The sequence below is a fragment of the Emydura macquarii genome, unplaced genomic scaffold (assembly GCF_026122565.2).
Source record: "Emydura macquarii macquarii isolate MOO-44397 ecotype Brisbane River unplaced genomic scaffold, CSIRO-AGI_Emac_v2 contig_1483, whole genome shotgun sequence".
NCBI classification, from domain to species: Eukaryota; Metazoa; Chordata; order Testudines; family Chelidae; genus Emydura; species Emydura macquarii.
In genome coordinates this window covers 26,093,737-26,114,206 of record NW_027131620.1, presented here as the reverse complement: position 1 = coordinate 26,114,206, position 20,470 = coordinate 26,093,737, and the positions used below count along the sequence as shown (strand labels likewise).

Here is a 20,470-nt window from a genome sequence, read left to right as displayed (position 1 = left end):
CCTGGACCAGGCAAGGCAGCTCAGACAAGCAAACACGTCCGTGGTTCACACTGAACCACACTCGTCTTCCTTCCTGCCGCTGTCATCTAGCTAACTAAACATTGGGCTGTGGATGGACTTACCCTGATGCCATTTGGCTAGGACAGGAGGGTTCTCATCCCGACTCCTGCACCAGCGCCCGGGCGCCTCTGCTGACCATGAGCGCTCAGGACCGTGGTCTCCGCATGCCTTTCCCTCTCTGAGCACAGCCCTCCCGCACCATCCTGGGGCCTTGGCTCCATACTGACTCCCAGTGCCACTCCCTGAGTGCCTAGCGTTCCTTGGGTACCCACCCCACCCTGCCGACCCAGGCCAGCCCCTCTGGGTAACCTGCCCAGCCAGCCATGCCTTGTGTTGTGCAGTAATCCTCCTGTCCTGCCCGGCTCCCTCCCCGTGCTCTGCTGTGCAGGTGCCTCTCCATGGCTGACGGGATGTGGCCCTTGTCCTTGCAGACAGAGAGAGGATTTTGCTTATTAGTGACGTGAGCAGCTCAGAACTAATCTCACACCTGCAAACCCTGTGCAGCTGCTCGGTGTACAGGGCAAGGGCTGATTTCAGAGCAGCTGTTCTTGAGCCACCTGGGCATGTCCGTCCTTCCCCTCTGTAGTGCGTTTGGCTCTGTGTTTCCTTGAGCATTGCTGAGCATGGCTCCCCAGTCAGAGTTGCTCAGCAGTGAGCAGATACACGAGATTGGTTTGTGTGCAGCCTGAGAGCATGAAGTGAATAGCAAATGAAAGCAGCGGGAGCAGAACCACAGGGAATTCTGTGGCCTGAACGCCAGAGGCAGGGAAAGCAGTCACGTGGGCCGTGTTATGAGGAGACCTGAGTATTATCAGTGTCTAGCAGCGGCCAGGGATTCACGTTTGTACATCAGCACCGCTCAGGATTTTGTGGCGAGGTGCCAGAACACACTGCTTTGCAGCGGTGTGTCTCGTGGGCCTCATTCAGCAGCCAAATCGACCCACCGATTCTAGCCAATTACTGCACAGGCAGAATCATCCCGGCGTGAATGGCAGGGCCCTGTAAAGGCTTCCAGGGCTGCATCGAGAAACCTGCTTGCACGCAGAGCTGCTGAGCATCACGAACGCGCCGGATTCGGATTCATGCAGAGCCCTGGATGCAGACAGTCGCCGTTCTGCAGGGGGCTGCTGAGCACGGAGGGGGCTGCTCCGAAAGCCAGGCCAGGTGAACTGGTGGCTGAAGCACCTGAGAGCAATGGTCCATAACTCTGAGCTCCCTAGTCTTCGTTCCCATCCTGCTGGTGCCAGCGCTGCCTCCCTCCTTCAGAAACCTACCCATGTGAGCAATGCAGTAAATAGCCTCCAAAGGTTAAGGCAAGTGATGTCCTCCCTCCGGCAAAGAGTAGAGTAAACACTTGCCAGCCTGGTGGATGCAGGTTTTCATGCTGGCTTTCGAGTTGCCATGGGCCACAAGTGGGATCCCAGGGCAGACTGATTAGCTCTGGTGGCCTAGAATGAGAGGCTTCCCAGCCCTTTCCCAGCCTCCTGAGCCGATTCCCCTGGTTCCTGGCTTGGATTTACAGCCGGGGGCTCTGGAGCGTTCTCCCTCATGCAGCTTGTCCAGTGTCTGGTCATCCCCTCCTCTCTGGAAATGTCCAGCTTCCTCTGCTAGGAAACTTTTCTTTGCGTCGCTGCGTCTCTTTGCCATCCTCTCTTCAGCCCCCCGGGTTTGTTGTCCTGCCTCAGCCTTTCATTTATTGTTCTCAGCAGCTTTGCATGGATGGTGCACTTGGGAGGAAAAGCCAGTGCTGTGCACTGGTGTTTAAAGTCCCTCTCATTAAGTGCCTCATCAGGCTTCATGATAGGCTACTGACAAGAAGTTACAGCTCCTTCGCTTCGCTAGGGAGCTGGATCTGCCGGGAGCTGGAGTCCTCAGTGCTGTCTCAGGGGCGGCTGTGATCTAATGGAGCAGTGGGCTTGAAGTCAGACATGGGTCGTGTCCTCTTCTCTGCAGCTGACTGGCTTTGTGACCTTGGGCAAGTTGCTTCCTCCTCAGTGCCTCAGGTTCCCATTTGTGAAATGAAGCTGCTAATGCTGACCCTCCTTGGGAAGGGGCTTGAGAGAGGAGGCATGTCATAAGCACAAAATATTGTCATCTCTCATGAGAATGTGCAGTGTGCCAGCACAACTAGAAACTGGTCCCCGCACATCTGAAAGCTTGCATGAGAGAGAAATCTGTGTGGATAGTGTGTGTATGGGGGGACCTGCCTACTGAATGTCTCTTAGCTAAGGACAAACTCTCCTGCACAGCCGGTGGCCGGGGTCCCCTGTGGGCTGGGGAGGACCATCCCTTGTGCCTGCTCTCAGGATGCCACACTTCAGAGGTGTGTGAAGAGTGGGAGCTGAAATCTTTTCTCAGCTGAGAGCCATGTGTTTTGTCTGGCTTGTATCTAAAGTGCAGGTGTAGGTCAGGTCAGGTCCTGACTCCAGCAGGCATCCTCTGGCGCATTCACACTTTGCTGCTAACATATCTCTCCCGCTCTTCTTGGAACATGTCCAAATTGCCGTGCTCCTCTGGGCCGAGGTGCTGTGTGAGGCAGCTCTGCAAAGGAGCTGTGCTAGTGGTCTGGGGAGTGCTCGGAGGCTGTTGGGGGTGCCAAGTCCATGCAGTGGAGAACCCCTGAGGCCAGCAAGGTCCCAGCTCATTAGCAATGCGGCTCCTGTGATTCACTTGCTTGGCTAATTAGGATTTCTGAAAAAGCAAGTAGCAGCCCTCAGCCACCTCTTCTTCCGTGCTGAGGCGCGTCTCAGCGGTGCAGCAGCCGAGCTTGTTAACAGCAAAATAAACAAGCCCCCCCCTCCAAGTCTCAGTGCAGGGACCAGCTTGCCCCTAAGGGGATTAGAGGCTGATTATTTCTCCAGCCGGAAGAGGCAGCTCCGATAATTGGATAAATGCTGGGAAGGCCAATTAATCACCGAACGCATGCACTGCGACACCTGTGGCTCCGTGCATCCTGCGGCAGAGGGTTTCCCAGGGATGCATCTTCGTGAGAGCCTGAAGCATTTGGCGGCAGGAGGGAGATGAGAGGGTCTGATGCCCAGCCATGCCACATGGTGCAGCTCCGTGCGGCAGCACTGACATCGGTTTGAGCCCAGCCATCACAGTCCTTACACCACCCAGGGGTGCTGGCCTCATGCCCGGAGGCATGGCTGCATTGCCACGACCTCTCCAATGGCAGAGACTGCCGTGACTGTGAGACACTGCAACGCCCTCTCCGGACATTGCCCAGCCTCCCGGCCAGGCTGCCCATTCTGTCCACACGCAGACTTGGGGACTTGTCCGCTGACTTCTATTTTCCCGGCCTTGGGGTGGGACAGCCGGGTCCAGCCCCTGTTCCAGGGGCTCTCTGGTGTCACGAGTGCATTTTGCTTCTGCTGGAGAGAAGGGAGAGATGTAACCGTGGTATGGTCCTGCCTCCTGGGGAGAATTTGCTCCCTGCATGGAGGCTTCCCAGCAGCAGCCCTGACAATGGGCTTGTCCTTAATAGGAGTGGCCTGGAGCTCGGCACCTTGGCACAGGCAGCAGCTTGCATTGCTCAGCTGCGTTCCGTGACTGCCAGGCTCCAACCCGTGTGTGAGACTATTTCTGGCGCAGCACATGTACTTAGGACACTGCTCAGAGCCTCTGCGCTCCACTGAAGTGTCCTGGCTCCCAGGGCTGGTTGCCAAACACTTGCTGGGACTGCGGGGCGGAGTAGGCAGCTGGGCTGCTCCCTGTGTGAGGGAAATGCTTGCCTCCGGGAGAAGCAGGAGGAGACTTGGTGGTTCAGTGGCAGGTGTCTCATGACCCAGTAGAGCTGCATGAAATTTGTCCCCTTCGAGTCAGTGCAGCTTTTCTTCACCCCATCCCTGCCTGGAGCACCGCATCAGGAGCGGGCAGCAGTGGCTGGAAAATGAGAATCAAATTCGGCTCTGAAACCAGCTGTGAAAGTTGGCGGGCAAGAAGGCGCTCGTGCAGAAAGTGCAGCACGAGCCTGAGGCCTGGCTCTGCACTGTGCCTGCAGTGGAGCTGAGGTTGCGCGTTGGGCTCGCAGAGCCGTCTGCCTGCTACCACCTGAGCCTCAGGCCACTCCTGCCCTTCTTTTCTCCAGCACCTTATGTGGGGGCTTGCTGGGGCAGGGGCCACCCTGCATGTGAAACAATGGCGTTGAGGGTCCTGGTACCACATGCGCTCACTCCTCTTTCTGCTGGCGCTTTATCCACAACACTTTGGAAATCTGCGTCTGCCTTTCTGTCCTGAAGGCCGTGCACCTTGCTGATCCTCGCTTCCCCATGGCTGGACCCTCCATTCTGGCCTGCCTTCCACCCGTCTCTCCCAGGCAGCTACTGATGGTACCTTGCTCCCCTCCAGCTGGCGAGGGAGTAGGAGGTGCATGGCCCAGAGAAGTGGACGTCAGCCCCATTTCTCCTCGCGCCCCTGCTCGGAGCTGGTGGGTTTTAGGCAGGGGAAGCATTGGTGCTTCCAGGGCCAGGGTATTTTTGGAGCTAATTTGCCCAGCAGCAAGCCCCATTTGCACAGCATCCATGCCGGCCTAGCCCCCAGGTCTGTGGTGCACAGATGGAGGGCAAGGAGGGTTTTGGGGCTCACTCAGATAAGCACCTGCATGTTTCTCCACTTACCTGAAATGTATCCCAACCTCTAGGGGCCCCACCCTGTCCCACCGCTCTCTGCTTCACCCAGTCGCCTCCTTCCCCACAGGCCCTGCCTTGCCCACTACGCTTTCCTGTGGGGGCCCAGCCGTCTGCTCCCCTGTCGAGTGCAGGCCACTCTCCCACGAGGTACGTACACCCCTGAGAACCACTGCTGTAAAGGTCACAAAAACACCTTGATCTGGCTGAGGTCTTTGCTCTCGGAGAAAACCCAGTGTGGTGTTATGGGCATCTGAGCAACACACACGAGCTCTGCCCATCCCTTCAGGCTCCGCACTCTCCTTCGTGTTGTCCTGAGTCTGCAGAAGGCCCGTGGTGATGCAGGCTGGACTGAAGTACCTACAGCAGGCAGGTGGGCCATCTCCCAGCTCGCTCCATGCCTAGCACAGGTCAGCTAAGGTGCTGAACCTGGGCAAACCTGAGGTGATGCTGGTACGGGGAGAGAAGTGCTTTGAGGAACTTGCTTCCTTTCTGACATCCTCATTTGATAGGCTGCTGCTGTGGGCCCCTGGACGCCTCACTGCTGTTGTCTGACTTAAGAATCGTGCTCTGGCGCTGGCGTTCCTATCATGGGAGTGCTGTCGGGACCTGGACAGACTCTGTCTTCAGCCAGGATGGGGTTGGTTGTGATGTCACGTGGGAGTGGTTCAGAAATAAAGATGCTATTTCAATGCAAATCTACCTGAACCAGACTAAAGCTGGGCAGCAAATCCAGCTCACGTGGTTTGTTCACTCTCTGGCCCCGCATGAACTAGTCAGCATCTCCTTCCCTGGGGACTCCGCCCCTTCAGAGCAGCCTGTTGTGAGCACGTTTCCAGTCCACTTCCATCCTCAGGACAAGGCTTCGGTCCCAGTTTTCAAGTCATCAGTGAGTCTGGTCCAGTTGTCTGTCACTCTGTCTCCACCCAGTGTCTGCCAGGACAGTTGTCCCTCGGCCAGTGCAGTTTATAAAGCCCCGAATAGCTCATGAGAATTGGCGATAAAGCAGCTTCAGTCCAGGGTGTTCAACATCCAGAAAAAATGAGATTTCTCCACAGTCCAGCTTCCTTCCCTGCCTTTCAGACATGTGCAAGGGCTGCTGTGCAGAAGGAAGCTTTTCCGCTAATGCTGATAAAAAGCCTCCTAGCAGAGCCTCTTTCAACAGGGAGGGGAGAACAGAAGGGGTCCTAGCGCTCTGTGAGTTTGTCACCTGGGAAGCCCTGAGATACCTCCGTGGGTGCTTTAGAAAACCTGCCTTGGCAGGAGAAAGTGGTGTGCAGTTTCTCTGCAGAAACAGTACATGTGGCTGATCTCCATTCATGTTAGTGCCGCAGGGAGACTGGAGCTGCCCACTGCGGCCAGAAGGCCTGGGTCAGGATTTCTGTACATGGGGAAGTTTTCCCAGTGAGATGATCAGAAGCCAGGGACATTTGTGCTGGTGTTTGGTTTTTTTTTTTTAAACATACACTGCCAGACTGAGATGTCCTTTATCACCACGACAGGAAAGTGGGAGCAGAAGTTTCCCTCATGTGTTTCTGCTACCCGTGGTGTACACTGCCCTGTTCATAGGACACCCCTAGAAATTTTGGGGTGGCAGCACAACCTAGGGGTTAGAACTGGTAGCTGGGAATCAGGACAGCTGGCCTCCAGCTCCAGCTGTGCTGCTGTGACCCATGTCGGACACTGACCTGACAACACTTCCCTGCTTCACGGGGTGTTGGCTCTGTGCTCGGTGCTCTCCCATCCTCAGAAGGAGGCTGTGTATGCAAGGTGTTAAAGCGAGCTGCCAGAAGCCGCTTTCAGGGTAGTGTGGCTATCGGCATTGCTGCCTGCTGCCCCTTCACTCCCCTTTGCCTGCATGCTTGGCTAAAATCCACTCGGTCATGCTGCGGCCAGCTCGTGCCCCCCGATGCAGCCTGGCAGATACAGGTTTGAAAATGGTTAGAGTGACCTTGTTGGTGATGAAAAGATCCGAGTTCCCAGTCTGGGTTTTCTTTGCTGTACTCAGCAGCCCATAACCAAAGCTGGGTCGGGCTCAGGGTGGGGACACACTAGCGATGGCTCAGTCACCAGTTACAAGGGTCTGCGGGGCATTAAACAACCAAAATCACAAATGCCCTGCAGCTGCGCGGGAAGTGACGCGTGCAGAGGGCCTTGAATAATTTTCCTCTTGCTTCTTTCCAGAATTCGCTGAAGAAAAGGGGCTCTCGTTCTCTTGGGAAGACTGAGAAGAAGCCTTCAGCCCAGGTACCCATTCTATAGCCAGCCAGGCCGTCCTAGGGCCATACTGACTGTCAGTGGCATTGTAGATCTCCAAGAGCCATGCTTACACTGCAGGTGGCCAGTCCTGGTATAGAAGTAAAACCTTGCACGTGGAAGTGGCAACCCCTAATTCACGTGGCCCTGGTGAGTAGAGTGGCCCCATGAGGAACAGTGATAGTGAAGGGTTTGGAACATAGCTCCCTAGACCTGGAGTTTGGACCCACCAAGGCACCAGAAGTGCTAAGTGGGCTGGCCATCAGATGCAGAGATCCACATAGCTGACTTTCCCTGGGGAGCTGCTGGAGTTCCTCTCTGGAGAACGTCCAGTGGCCTAGGAACAAATGTAGCTGCTGCCTCAGCAGAGCTCACACCTGTGGCACTAACGATGGCTTTTCCAGGGAGTGCTGCAGCTCTCACCCCCAGCGTGGCTGGGCAGGGAGGAGGATGAGAGTGGCGCACTGAGTGATGAATCTCAGCCAGGCCTCCTTGGCAGGAGGGAGGATACCTGTGACACGCAGCTGGAGAGTCAAGCTTGGAGAGATGGGGTAGGGGTCAGAAGAGCCCAGACTTCAAATGGGATAACAAGGATCTGCTAACCAGAAAACGAACCAGGCCCAGTATGTCGCTAAGTGCCCTGGCTTTAGACCTTGGGCTCTGGGCCTGGCTGCATGGGATGGATGGGGACTGTATGGCGAGGTTGCCTGCAATAGCAAAGGACTGGACCCAACGACCCAGGAGGTCCCTTCTAGTCCCGTGTCGTGTTCCTGTGTGCCAGGACGGCACCCAGCCATGGCCAGGACGGTGCCCAGCACCACGTGGGCAGTTTTGTTGCTGTGAGATAACCTGTAAAAATCTAAGCCCCAGTACAGCTTGCAGAGATGCTATGCCCTGGCCACCAGATAATTGTGTGTGCCCCATTCCCACCTGCTTCTGCAGCACGGGCCATTGCTCATGCCACAGGCATGCTCAGGTATCCGTCTTGCTCAGACATGCTAATGGGTGAAACTGAGTTGCCTCTGTCAGACAGTCTTGCCTTGTAAACTTCCTGAATGTCATCCACTCCGTATCTCTGCCTTGCCACGGGACATGACAAACGCAGCAGAGGGGGCACATGGTATTGTTTCAGTTTGTTCACCAGTGGAAAGATTTCATCTCCAAGTGACTGGTGTGTTCAATGGCTTGGACTGTCTGATTACCCGGCCAGGGTGCGAAGGATCAGTGTCGGTGTTGTAACTGCAGAAATGAAGCTGTTTATTGTTCATAAAAGCCTCTCTCAAAGACTGATGTCAGCGTTTTAAAGGAAGGAAAGGACTGACTGATAACGCCTTCATCGTTCATTGCTCTGGTTTGTCTCCAATGTCCCAACGTTTGATGTTGAGTTCTTGAGCTGCATTGGCTAATCCCGAATGATAGCGGACCATCCGAACGACATCTAACCCAAGACACTAGCAGCTACACCAAGGGGCTTCATTAGAAAGATACAGCGATAAAAGCAAACATGTGAGTCTGCAGCAGCAGAACAAGTCTTAAAGGAAATTCCAGCTCATTGCATTGCAGGGTTAATTTTTTAATGAACTTATGACCCTGCTTAAGTCTGCAGTGAGGATAAAATTGGTCTTCCAGGGTACATGATTCTCAACTGGTGTCAATCAGCATAATGCCACTGAAGTCAGTGGAGCTGATTCACACCAACTATATATGGAGGCAGAGAGTGGAGGGCCCCCAGACATACAGTGTAGCCACTGGAATAGCAGTTATATCTTCCCTGCAGAGTTAGGGAGAGGTCCTTGTCTCCTGAGAGGCGGAGATTTAAGTTTCTCTTGCCCCCATGCCTGAACAGTGAGGACAAAGCTGATAATCCATTGCCCACCATGATGCTCTGGTGCTGCTTCTGAACTCATTGACCAGGAAGCGGTCTGTGAGTGCCCTTCGCAAGGTGCATGTGCGTTAGCAGATCTCTTCAGTGGAGGTGGCATGCTGAAGAATTGGGGGCTGTTTCTGCTGGTTCCTTTGTCCTTTCATTTGTGGTCTCTCTTCTGTCCTCCCCTATTTCATCAATGAAAGAGCTAGTCCAAGACAATTGGATGTTCCCCAGAGCGCACATCTGTCCGTGTGTTGGGCACTATAGCGAATGGTCAGGTGCACCAGTGTGCACGTTTTAGCTCCACTTAGAAGCGCTGTCCCCTCTGCCATCTTTGTGTCTCTTAGTGGGAGACATTTGGGCCTTTGAGATTATCCAAAGCTTTCAGAAAGGACATTCCCGACTTCCTTGGAATGAGACCCCACGAGGGATAGAGGGAACAAACCTAACCCAACCCCACGCCATGGCAAATAAGCCTCGTGTTTCTCAGACTCCGGTCGTCATGAAGCCAGGACAGACCCTGTGGCTGCTGCGAAGCTGGCTGGTTCTGGCGATCGACCCCCAGACTGTCCGGAAATCCCTGGGGTGCGAGCAGTACATCGGTGTGCAGTGATGGGCAAAGGGAGGAGATGGTCCATGCTGACCAGCGAAAGGGTCTGGGGCACTTGAGGCTCTGTGGCATGTGAGCTATGACCATCCCTGCCTCAGCACTGTGACTAAAACTGGAAAGAAGCAGTTTCTCACCAGGGACTAGTCACTTCCCGTGGCGTGACTGATGTAAGCCTGTCCCGCCATGGCTGTTCTCTGCCTTGCAGGTTGGGTCATGGCTAAATTCTAAACTATAAGCTCTTCAGACCAGGCATCTTGCTAGGGTGCCCAGCCTGCCTGTGGTCCTGGTACAAATAATTAACAAGAAACATTAGACCCTGGTAGCACGTAGGAGTTACAGGGTGCTGAGACCCAAGTGACGAGTGGGACATGAACCCCTAGAGAGACGGTGCCCTTCTGCCCACCCTGATCCGCCTTCATCTTCCTCACTCGCTTGTCCCTGGGGGAGGGGGTGCTCTTTGTGGATGCTGCTCAGCACTCCTATTTGTGGGCTGTCACCTATGACAGCTTTGATTTGTGATTGCTCGCTGATCTAGAGAGTTCCTGGGGCCACTTCCCGCTCACAGCAGACTGGTGTAGTACAAAATGTGACTCTGTTCAAGTGAACTGGGCATTGGGAGGAAATCAGATGGACCGCTACAGGTGTGCTGCTGTCTGTTATTTGAGTGTTCGTAGAGCACCATTCACCATCACACTTAGGTGTCTAATGTTCTAGGCCAATGGTTTGGCACTTCTAAGTGTGTTGATCTTCAAGAGTAATATCTGCATTTAGGCCCCATTTAGGCACATGACCAAGAGTCAGATTTTAAAAGGTTCAGCACGTTGGGTTCCTGTTGGGATCTGAGATCTTTTGAAAATCTGCCTATGCGTGTCCCCATGGGAGCTGCTGGCAGTTGTGTGTTTTGAAAACCTGGCGTTTATTTAAATGCCTAAATGGAAACCTCTGCTGGAAATCTGACTCCAACTGACGGTGCTAAACATTTGAAAATTTGGCCCTAATAGGACATATTAAGGGCTAAAGCCTGCCCTCAGAAGTATACAGTGCTTCCACTGATCTGAAATCGGATATTGAGCTCATGCTTAATGTTCTGAGTGAGCTGCAAGGAAAACACTTGGCCATCATGCCTACTGCTCCAGCAAACGGGGCTTTGCTCCCAAGTCTGGGAACGAGGCTGCTGTAAAAAGCTCCAGGGATTTACTAGATCAACCTGAGAAGTTTGCAGAGTTAATAGCTGCTGCTCGTCTGAGGTTGTTGCAATCTCAGGCGTATCTGTTGAATTTGAATTTTCAAACTTTATTGGCCATCTGGAAGGAAGATCTTGAATATTTCACACGGCACTCAGTGGGAGGGACTTGTCACCACTCTGCAGAGTTTTCCTAGGAAAACTTTCCCCCAGCCCTGAAAGCAGGAAATGAAATGAGTTCAATGAGATTTACAACCAATGGACTCTTTGTATGAGGTAATGTTCATGGAGGAAAAAAGCCCTAAAGCACTGGGGAAGTCCAGTAGAGAAATCTCCAAATTCCTAACTGTTAGCATCTGACTTTCAAAAGCCAAACTAAGCTGAGATTTTCCCCTCTGCTCTCTCTGGACGTGGAACAGGTCCAGCTCTATCTACATTCCACATGCAATGGCTTCATTCCATTTTCCTGGCTTAGTATTTACTGTAAGTTTTGAAATGGAAGTCAGAGTGGAAATGCTCTTGAGCCTCTAAGGCATCTTACCACCTCTCCCCACAGCACATGGGGTTGGCATTTTGCAGGGAGCACCCTGGTGTCCTCTGTGTGTGTCTGTCCCTTGGGGTGAAAAGCGGAGGGGGCTCACCAAGGTCTCTTTGGAAGGCTAACCTGACAGACACCATGGATCTGTGAGGTCAGCTCTGGCTGCCTACGCCATTGTCAGCAGGAATAGTTCTCGGCACAATGGAATGAATCCACACAAAAGGAACATTTAAGCTGACTATAGGAACCCTTCCTTAGGAGTGGGAATAGCCTCCCAAGGGAACTGGTGCACTCCCCATTGCTCCATGGACAAAGCACTACCAGAGAGTGGTATTGAGAGGAGCAGCCCAGCATTTGCCCTTGGGGGAAAGGCGGTGGATGGGACCTAGCAGGGTTTCCCCATCTAGGATTCTGTGACCAGGCAAAGAAGTTGTGGCAGAAAGGGATAAATATGTATGAAGGTGTGGGGGGGAGAGTGACTTTCAGTAACGGTTGGGAGCTGGACAGTGAAGACCCTGGCTCATTTTGAACATGTACCTTTGACATTTCTAGCCCTTAGACAAATGAGATCTGTTTTTGCTGCCGCTGGTAACGTCAGCGTTGATGTATGCAGCACTGCATGAGACAAACAGAGCGTCTCTGTGCCCTGCCGCGCGCAGTCCAAGCCCAGCGAGCACGCAGTAGGCTGGATGCAGTGAGGCACCCAGGGGAGGGAGCGGATGGGATGTTGTGCAGCTTTGTTTTGAAATAGTGGACTCCTGTTGGCTGTGCAGCAGGAGGGAGCCTGGAGGAGGGATTTGTAGTAATTTGAAGTAATACAGAACACTTCCACAGCAGTGCCAGGCTTTCGGGAGGAAACCTGCTTGTGATTTTTGTTCTTCCGTATGGAGTCTGACAGCTTTTTCCCCACGCTGCTGAAATAACATTTAGCTCTGTTTTATTGGCATGGTAAAGTGCAGTGTGAACATCATTTCAGAGCAGTGGGGTTTCAGTGGTGTGAATTCCTCCCCATCAGTTCAGATCAGTTGGGGCCCATCTCCTGAGACCATCCATGATTAGCTGCTTTCCATCTGCCTGTATGCCCTTTTCCTGTGTCGTCATGGAGCCATATTTCCAGGTCTCTGAGGTTTTGTAGGGCCCATAGGAACTTGCATTCTTCGGGCCAGAAGGACAGTTTTCTGACAATGGCAGAATGTCTGCTGTGGACCAGTTAACTTGTTTTTTCTCCATGTAAGTGTCCCAAATTAATTCAGAATTTGAAGGGCCAAATTCTGCCCTTAGGTTTGAGGGCGCAGCGCCACATTGTGACATGAGCTCCTGGGACTTCTCGTGTGCCCAGTGTATCTGAGGGCAGGATTTGACAATGACGTCACTTGAGGTAGGGTCATTAACTGTCCATAAACTCTGATCTGTATGAAGCCACGTCCTGTACGCCTGGTCTCGTGCTTTGACTCAGATGTATGTTAATATCTTCCAAACAGGCAGTTTGACTCCTTGAACTTGGTTGCTACAGCAAAACTGCAAACGAGTCATTAAAAAGATCTCTGGGAATTATTTGAGGGAAGTTCTATGGCCTGTGTTGTACAGAATCTATGAATCTCTCATTTCTAACCGGAAGCAGCCTGATTTCTAATGCCTGTGCCATTTTGGACCCTAGGAGGACAGCGCAGACTTGAAGTGTCAGCTGCATTTTGCGAAAGAGGAGTCGGCTCTGATGTGTAAGAAACTAACGAAGTTAGCCAAGGAGAGTGACAGCATGAAGGAGGAGCTGGTGAAATACCACTCCTTGTACGGGGACCTGGAGAGCTCTCTGTCCATAGAGGAGCTGGCCGACTCCCCTCATTCGCGAGAGGCAGAACTGAAGGTCCACCTGAAGCTCGTTGAGGAAGAAGCCAACATCCTGAGCCGGAGGATCGTTGAGCTTGAGGTTGAGAACCGAGGGCTAAGGGCAGAGATGGATGACATGAAGGGACAAGGAGACGAAGAGCTGATGGGGCAGGACATCCGGTTTGCTTTCTCCTCCCCTGGCTGTGGGGAGTCTGGGGAGAGCCTGCTGGAGCTGAGGCGGCACCTGCAGTTTGTGGAAGAGGAGGCCGAGCTGCTGAGGAGGTCGCTGATGGAGCTGGAAGACCAGAACAAGCTCCTCATGAATGAGCTGAACAAGTACAAGTCGGACCACGACCTGGACATCACCCTCTCCGAGGACAGCTGCTCGGTGATCAGCGAGCCGTCCCAAGAGGAGCTGGCCACAGCCAAGGTGCAGATCAGTGAGCTCAGCGGCAAGGTGAAGAAGCTCCAGTACGAGAACCGGGTGCTGCTCTCCAACCTGCAGCGCTGCGACCTAGCCTCCTGCCAGACCATGAGGCCGATGCTGGAGACGGACGCTGAGGCTGGCGACTCAGCAGACTGCATCCCGACCCCTCTCTGGAGAGAGGTGCCCGCTGGAGGAGCAAATGAAGCCAAGGACCGCCCAGAGAGAGGGCCTGGCAACAGCAGTGGGAAGTCTCAGGACAACAGCCCCACCCCGCTGCTCAAATCCAAGGACTTGGAGACGCTGTTTGGCATCCGGGACCAGGCTGCACTCGTCAGCAAAGCCATCGATGTCTTGATTTCCGACGCCAATGGCTTCACCTCCAGCCTGAAGGTGTGTCTGGATAATGACTGTGTGGAGCTGGTGCTGAGCGAGGCGGCACAGACCAACGGTGAGAGCCCGAGTGACTCCAAGCTGATCAACATGATCTTTGTGAGGCTCAGCGTCCTGCAGCAGGAGTTGGGCTCCTTCATGAGGAAGGTGGATCACATTGGGGACTGCTGGAAAGAGCAGAGGGACCCTTTCTCCTTCCTGCCCAGCTGCGGCTCCCAGGACTCCCCCAAAGAAGCACTGCACAAAGAGCACAGCTCCGACCTCCAGGTAGGGCTTTTCCATGGCATTGCAGTTCCCGTGCAGTGACGATTGTTTTATTTGCCATGCTGTTTCTCCTGCTTTAACCAAACCGACCCTGACCTATAATATAACCTCCTCTGTGCCTCTCTAGAGCGAACTACAAACTAACAGCCACCTCCCTGCATGGGAATGAGCCCACAGTCAAGATAGGACTCTGCTCTAATGGAGTGTGCTTAGGGGGGAGGTGGAGCCCTGGAGTTTGGACAGTCAGAGGAATGCTGTTTTGGGTGATTGTCACGTCAGAGCTATTGGGGTGCGAGGTGGCTAGCACTGAGCCTGTCCCTGGTCTCAGGGGAAAGGGCTTTCGGAGTATAACCCTACCTCAATGTGCTCAGGATCCGCCCCAGGTGACTTCATTGTCCTGCAGACCCACCGGTATCTGTGTGGTCCGACTCCGGACACCTCTCGCCGTGAAACATCCCCCAAACAGGCTCCGTCCCTACCTTAGCTAGGCAGGAGGCTCCTGCGAAATCGGCTACAAGGGGCTGTCCTGGATCTACAGGGTCCAGATGGCACCTCTGGCTTACAGCCAGATGCTGGTGCCTGAGAGTCACTCCTGGGGAGAGACCTTTCCAGCCCCTTTGCTAAGAGCTGCTGAGACAGCCCGTGAGCAAAACGCTCCACTGAGTGAACATCTGATAGGCAAATTGCAGTAAGGCTCAGCATGTCCCCAAGTCGCCGGGAGCTGCGAGAGCTCCTGGAACAGCAGCGTGCAGCTGGGCCCAAAGCACGCAGCCTCCGCTCGAGACGCTTGGAGCTGCTCCCCTTGAGGAGTTCTCCAGCAGCACCGTCTCCTCATGGCACATACCTTGGGCCATCACCCTCTGAAATCTGACTGGCTGGGAGCGAGCCAGAAACCGTTTCACACTGTTCCCAAAATCAACCAGGATGCTCCAACCTGAGCCCCACATCACCCAGCCCATGAGGAGCAGGGGCCATAGCTGAAAACTTGAGCACTCTTCGGCACGCCAAGGGAGGGCAGGGGCTAGAGAGGGCTCCGGGCTCTCAAGAGGAGGGAGATCTCCAGTGGAGGCCGCGGGGCAGGGCCCCTTTCTGACGCACACTCCCATTTGTTCAGAGTTCTATTTTCCTGCATGCTGCTGGATTTGAGCCCAGCCCCACCCGAGCTCCCAGCCCCTCCAGCCACTGCATGGCACCATAACTGGGGTTTGCACATTTTTTCCCTCTCTCTCTCTCCCACCCCACCCCCAAACAATCCAGCCGACATGTCTCCTCATCCTGTGTTTCCTTTTGTTTTCCACATTGTCTTATGCCACGGTGACGAAGTTCCTCTTCCTCTTCATCCTTTTCGTTGTCTTGTAGTTCTTTGCCGTTTCTGAGACCCATTGTTTTGTTTTCTGGTTTTCTTTTCTTCCTGCCCTTTTGGTTTGTTCTCATTAACTTGCCCATGCATGCAGCAGCCTGATTTTAGGGACAGAACCCCGGACTGGGATGCAGTTGGGAGCCGGCCCCCTGACCTGTATCGCAGCAACAACACCATGGATGTAGATCCCAATGGGAAACTTCCCAGGAACTACAAGCCCTACCGAGCTGATGAGAACGAATGCTACATCACCGAGGTAGGTGGGCAGAGTTGGCGGGGGGGATCTCCCTGTCCTGCAGGAGGTGGGACTAGCCTAGAAAATGCAGAGTCAGCACAGCGCCCGGTGGTGGGAGGGGGGAGGCCAGAAGAAGTGAAAGGGGAGGTGTTGGTGTGGGGGTGGGGTGGCTTTGCCAGGGCCCTTGGGGATCTGCTGTGGGTGAGCTCTCGGTGCCTGTGTTCAGAGGGTCCACGGTGGATGGGGAGAGTTGCCCCTCTCTGTGGTGAATGGGTAACAGGAGAGCACTGCTGAACCTGGGGGGCAGTGGGGCAGTCACAGTGCAGATCCCTTCCAGAGAGTGGAATGAGCAGGAATCCCCAGCTGGCAGACTGCCCCTCCTTGTGTGCCAGCACCTCCCACGGGGGAGCTGACTGTCCTGGGAGGATCCCAGGCTGCCATAAAGCCCTGCAGCCCCCAGCTGGTGAGATGGACACTGCAGGCATGCTCCTCCCAGCCGGACCACTTCCCTGAGCAAACTGGCACAGGGCAGCCAGGAGCCCCTGAGAGAGGGACAAGCACCATCAACCTGAGTGTCCCATACACGACTGGGGCCTGCGTGTCTGCTAGCTGCTGTAGGGGGAGGAGGCTTCCCCTGTCACCATCTCACACCTCTCCGCTCAGTTCTCCCCGTATCTTTCTGAATCTTTGATTGCTTGTCCACTGGCAGTGAAGATTGTCTGGCCAGAAGAGTGCTTCCCACCCCAAACAAGGAGTGCTTTGCCCAGAGAACGCTCCATGCTTTCTGCAAGCTGTCCAGTGCTCTGTCTTTGACATGAAGCCTGGGGTAGTTGGCTTTCCACGGGCTCTGGAAAGTGGGTTTGCATCCTATCTCTGAGCCTCCTCCTCTGTGCCAGGGTCTTTATGCTTCTCTGGTGCAGCGTTACCCTCTGAGTCAGGCTGCTGAGCTTTATACAGGGTTTAGCCCTGAATCAGGGTGCTTTGATGCTCCATTTTCATGCTTTTGTTGCCAACTAACAAAGCATCCATGAGCCTAGCTCTTCTGCAGAGTTCAGAATGGTCTGTGGGTGTGTCGAGGGCAGCCTTGTATACCACATTGTACATTTCAGCAGCAGCTGCTAAATTTGCAATGCAAAGCTGTAACAAATCAGAAAGGCCCCTTCCCTCCTCATTTCAGCTCCATTTGTGGTTTGCAGCAGAGGCAAGTAATCAGTTGGAGTTTTAATTTACTCCAAAGCCAACTCTGGTTTGGCTGGAAAACCAAACAGTTGCTGGCCTTTCTGGCAGAAGATGGAGGCCTGGCTGTAGCTGAGGAGCCCTGCCTCTCCCCTCCCCAGGCATTGCCCCAGAGCTTGGGTCAGGCACTCACAAACCACATTCACAGCACAGCTCTGCCTCAGCAATGCCTTGCTCCCGGTCCTACCATCTTCGCCCAAGGCAAGGCATTGCTGGTGCGATTGGCAGCTTCATCCGCCCCCATTGTCCCAGTGCTGCCAGCTCACCCCAGCTGCCCCATTGTCCTTGTGCAGCAGGCATGAAGCCGGACACTTGCCCAGTCAGCTTTTCTTGTCCTGGGCTTCTGGGTAGTAGGATTTTCCCCAGGATGGCCTGAAGGGGTTTCCCCACTCCCTTCTCCATCTGAGGGGTGATCGAGCCCCCGTGCCTGGGGAGCTGTCTCTGGACCAGCCCTTCAGCTCCTCTGCCAGGCCATGGGTCTCCACGCTGCTCCCTGAGTGCGTTGTGGCTTTGCCGTCCAGCAGAGAGGGCTTTGGTCTGGGTTCCCAGTAAGGCCCAGCCTTTCCAAACCACTGAGCTCAGCTCATCCTGGCAGCAGCACGACCAGGGATGGGGCCTTTCTGCTCTCGTATGCCTGGGAACAGTGACTGCCGTGAGGCACTAATAGAGCAAACGGTCGAACGCACCAGGCTCCGAGGGCTTGAATAGCTGAGTCCAGCGTGTGCATGTCTGCAGCCCCTGCCAGCTGCGCGCCTCGGTGCTAGTAAGAAACCTCCCGGCCCCCAGCGGGGAAGGATCTTGTGTCCCCATTTAAAGCTGGCTCGCCTGCAGCCCGGAGAGGGGACATGGTGAGCTCAGGGTCACGGCATGAGGCAGGGGCAGAGTCCAGGAGGCCAGGCTCTGAGCCCCCTCATCTGTCAGTGGGCCGGGTGGAACCCAAGAGAATTGAATCCACCGCCCACTCCAGTGCACTCCTGCCCCTCTGGTTCGGCACTGGGTGGGCTGTTCCTGGCCTGGCTCCCCACGGGAGAGGAACATGGCCGGGCAGGTCAGCACGGGGCGCCAGGTGACTGAGACCCCCTCCCCCCCGCCCCTGCAGATCAAGGAGCTGCAGCTGGTGCTGGCTGAAGCCAACGAGAGTCTGCGGGGTCTGCAGGAGCAGCTCGCCCAGGAGAGGCAGCTGAGGAAGGAAGAGCTGGAGAACTTCTCCCAGAAGATCTGCCAGGTGAGTGAGAGACGCCACAGGGAACGGCCGCAGTGACCCGGGTGTGGGGGTCTGTGCCATGAGCGCCTGCCCCGTCTGGGCTGGGCAGGACCAGGAGCAGCCGAGAGCCAGGCTTTGGCTTGGGGAGGGGCCGAGCATAGAACCCCCAACTCCAGCACTTCCTGGGCAGGCATGAGCTGAAGGCATGGGGCAGCCCTTGCCCACCCCATCTGCTGCGGAGAGGGGGAGTTTCTGCAACAGCTTGCGGCCGTCAGCGCCTTCAGAGGTGTGTGCAGCACCCAAGGTCCCACTAACTCAAACCCTTCTCCCCCGGCGCTGATGTAGCCACGGCCGGCCTAGCCGTGAGACCTCCATTGCACAGGGGGCCCGTGGGGGAGCGCGCCACGTCCCTCCCCCGCCCACCAGCACGCACGCAGCTTGTGAGGGGCACACACTCCTCTGAGCTTGTCATAAGGGCGAGCATCCACCGCTTCCCTACTTCTGCCCCTTCCCCGCTGCTCCTCCCTGCAGCTCCCTGTCATAGCACCGCGATCTCCGGAGCCGGGTGACCCTGCTCTGAGCGCCCCTGGGGCAGGACTGGACCCTTCCTCCTCCAACTGCATCATGCGGCTTCCACCAGCGTCCCAGCCTGTGGGCCAGGGAGTGAGTGACAGAGCCAGCTGCTCTGCTCCCTTCTCAGTCCCTGCCAGCCCCGAGTGTCCCTCCCCAGCAGGGGCCTAGCCGCTGCAGACCCCTCGTGTGGCCGTGGGGTGGGGTCCTGCAGCGTTCCTGCTCACGGTGGCTCTCCCCCAGCTGAGGGAAGACCAGCAGAAGGCTCTCCTGAGGCGGGAGTTTGAACTGCAGAGCCTGAGCCTCCAGAGGCGGCTGGAGCAGAAGTTCTGGAGCCAGGAGAAGAACCTCCTGGTGCAGGAATCCCAGCAATTCAAGCAGAACTTCCTGCTGCTCTTCATGAAGCTCAAGTGGTTCCTCAAACGCTGGAGACAGGGGAAGATCCTCCACAGTGAGGGGGATGGCTTCTTGGAGGTAGGGCTTGCTGCCTGGCCCATGTACTGTGGGGAGTGGGGGGAGCCTGCGTCAGCCAGGAGAGGGGGTGGCTTAGGGGAGGAGAGCTAAGCAGGAGCTGTCATCCCATAGCCTGGTGGGCTCGGGGCTGCACAGTCCCAGCTGCTGGGAAGGAGACTTGCAGCATCGAGGCCAGGGTGCCGCTCAGGCAGCTTGCCAGGAAGCATGGAGTGGAGCCGGTTCCAGCCATTGTGAGCCTTCACAGCAAGGTGCAGCCTGCAGGCCCAGCCCCCTGCCGCCCGAGAGGGAGTTTGGCACACTGGGACCTGCAATCTCTGGGCTATGCAAACCCTCTGGCCTGTTGCCCACTCCCCCACTTCTGGCTGGGAAGAGGCACCTGTAGGGACAGTGGGGGTTGGCATGGCTTAGCCGTTCCCCGCTCTCTCTCACGGGACTGCGAATAAGGTGCCACCCTCACGCTGGGCACCCTTCCAGAAGCCCGGCTTGCTCTGTCCTGGGTGGGTCCCTTCCCCTGGGAGCCCCAGGCCGAGGCTGCGTGTGGGACAGCCTGGGCAGTGCCTGCCTGGTCGCTCCGCACTGGCGCAGGAGGAGCGGGAGCAGCACAGAGACGTTGGAGCAGCAGCAGGGCTAATGGCCCATCGCCTTGTGTGTCAATCGTTCCCATGGGCAGAGGTGGTGCCTGGCGGAGGGTTTTTCTGGCTAGGGCGTGTTGCTGTCCAGGGAAAAGGGCCCCCTCCCAGGTTCTGCTCTCTGCCTCTCCCCTCACTCAGGGACAGGGCTGGCTGCTGGAAACGCGGCTGCTAAACATCAGCCTGCACTCAGATCCCCACAGTGGGGGAGGACTGTCACGTGCTAGTGAGGAGATCACAGGGGGTCCTGAGCCAGTGCAGGTCAGCCGCAGAGATGGCAGCCCTGCATCCAAGCAGGCAGGTCAGGGCCAGTTGGTCTTGGGGCTGCACCTCTGCATCGTTACTGGTTGTGTGCGCTCCTGGGACGCCTGTCTGCCGGCCAAAGCCAGGGCAGCTGCTCTCTGCTCCAACGCCAGCTGAGTGCAGGGGCTGCCTGCTGGGAAGCTTGCCCAGCACCTGTCTGTCCTGAGCTTGGGCTCCAGTCCCTCGCTTCTCCGAGCCCTGAACTCAGTCACAGATAAGAACAAATGATGTGCACAGGACTTGCAGCCTCTGAACGGCAGCAGCAGTGTCTGAGGCTTGTTAACAACAGCCTCATTGTTGGCCTGGCCTTGTGCTGAGGCCAGATGAATCTTCCCTGGCACGGGGCTATGGTTTCTGGTGCCTGGTACAGAAGAGCAGGAAACACGAACTGGGGAGGTGCTGGGATCAG

The 20,470-nt window shown here is 55.6% G+C and overlaps 1 protein-coding gene across 3 annotated transcripts in view; it reads left to right on the top strand.

Moving 5' to 3' along the window:
* Window positions 1-20,470, top strand: part of MTCL2 (microtubule crosslinking factor 2) — an 84,672-nt gene that overhangs the window by 34,508 nt on the left and 29,694 nt on the right. For 2 of the 3 annotated variants that reach the window (XM_067554514.1, XM_067554513.1), the window contains exons 4-8: window positions 6,873-6,935; window positions 12,800-14,053; window positions 15,505-15,666; window positions 17,981-18,106; window positions 18,899-19,129. In XM_067554514.1, coding sequence (XP_067410615.1) covers window positions 6,873-6,935; window positions 12,800-14,053; window positions 15,505-15,666; window positions 17,981-18,106; window positions 18,899-19,129 — 1,836 coding nt within the window. The remainder of the gene's footprint in view (window positions 1-6,872; window positions 6,936-12,799; window positions 14,054-15,504; window positions 15,667-17,980; window positions 18,107-18,898; window positions 19,130-20,470) is intronic. The other variant, XM_067554515.1, reaches the window with a different exon arrangement.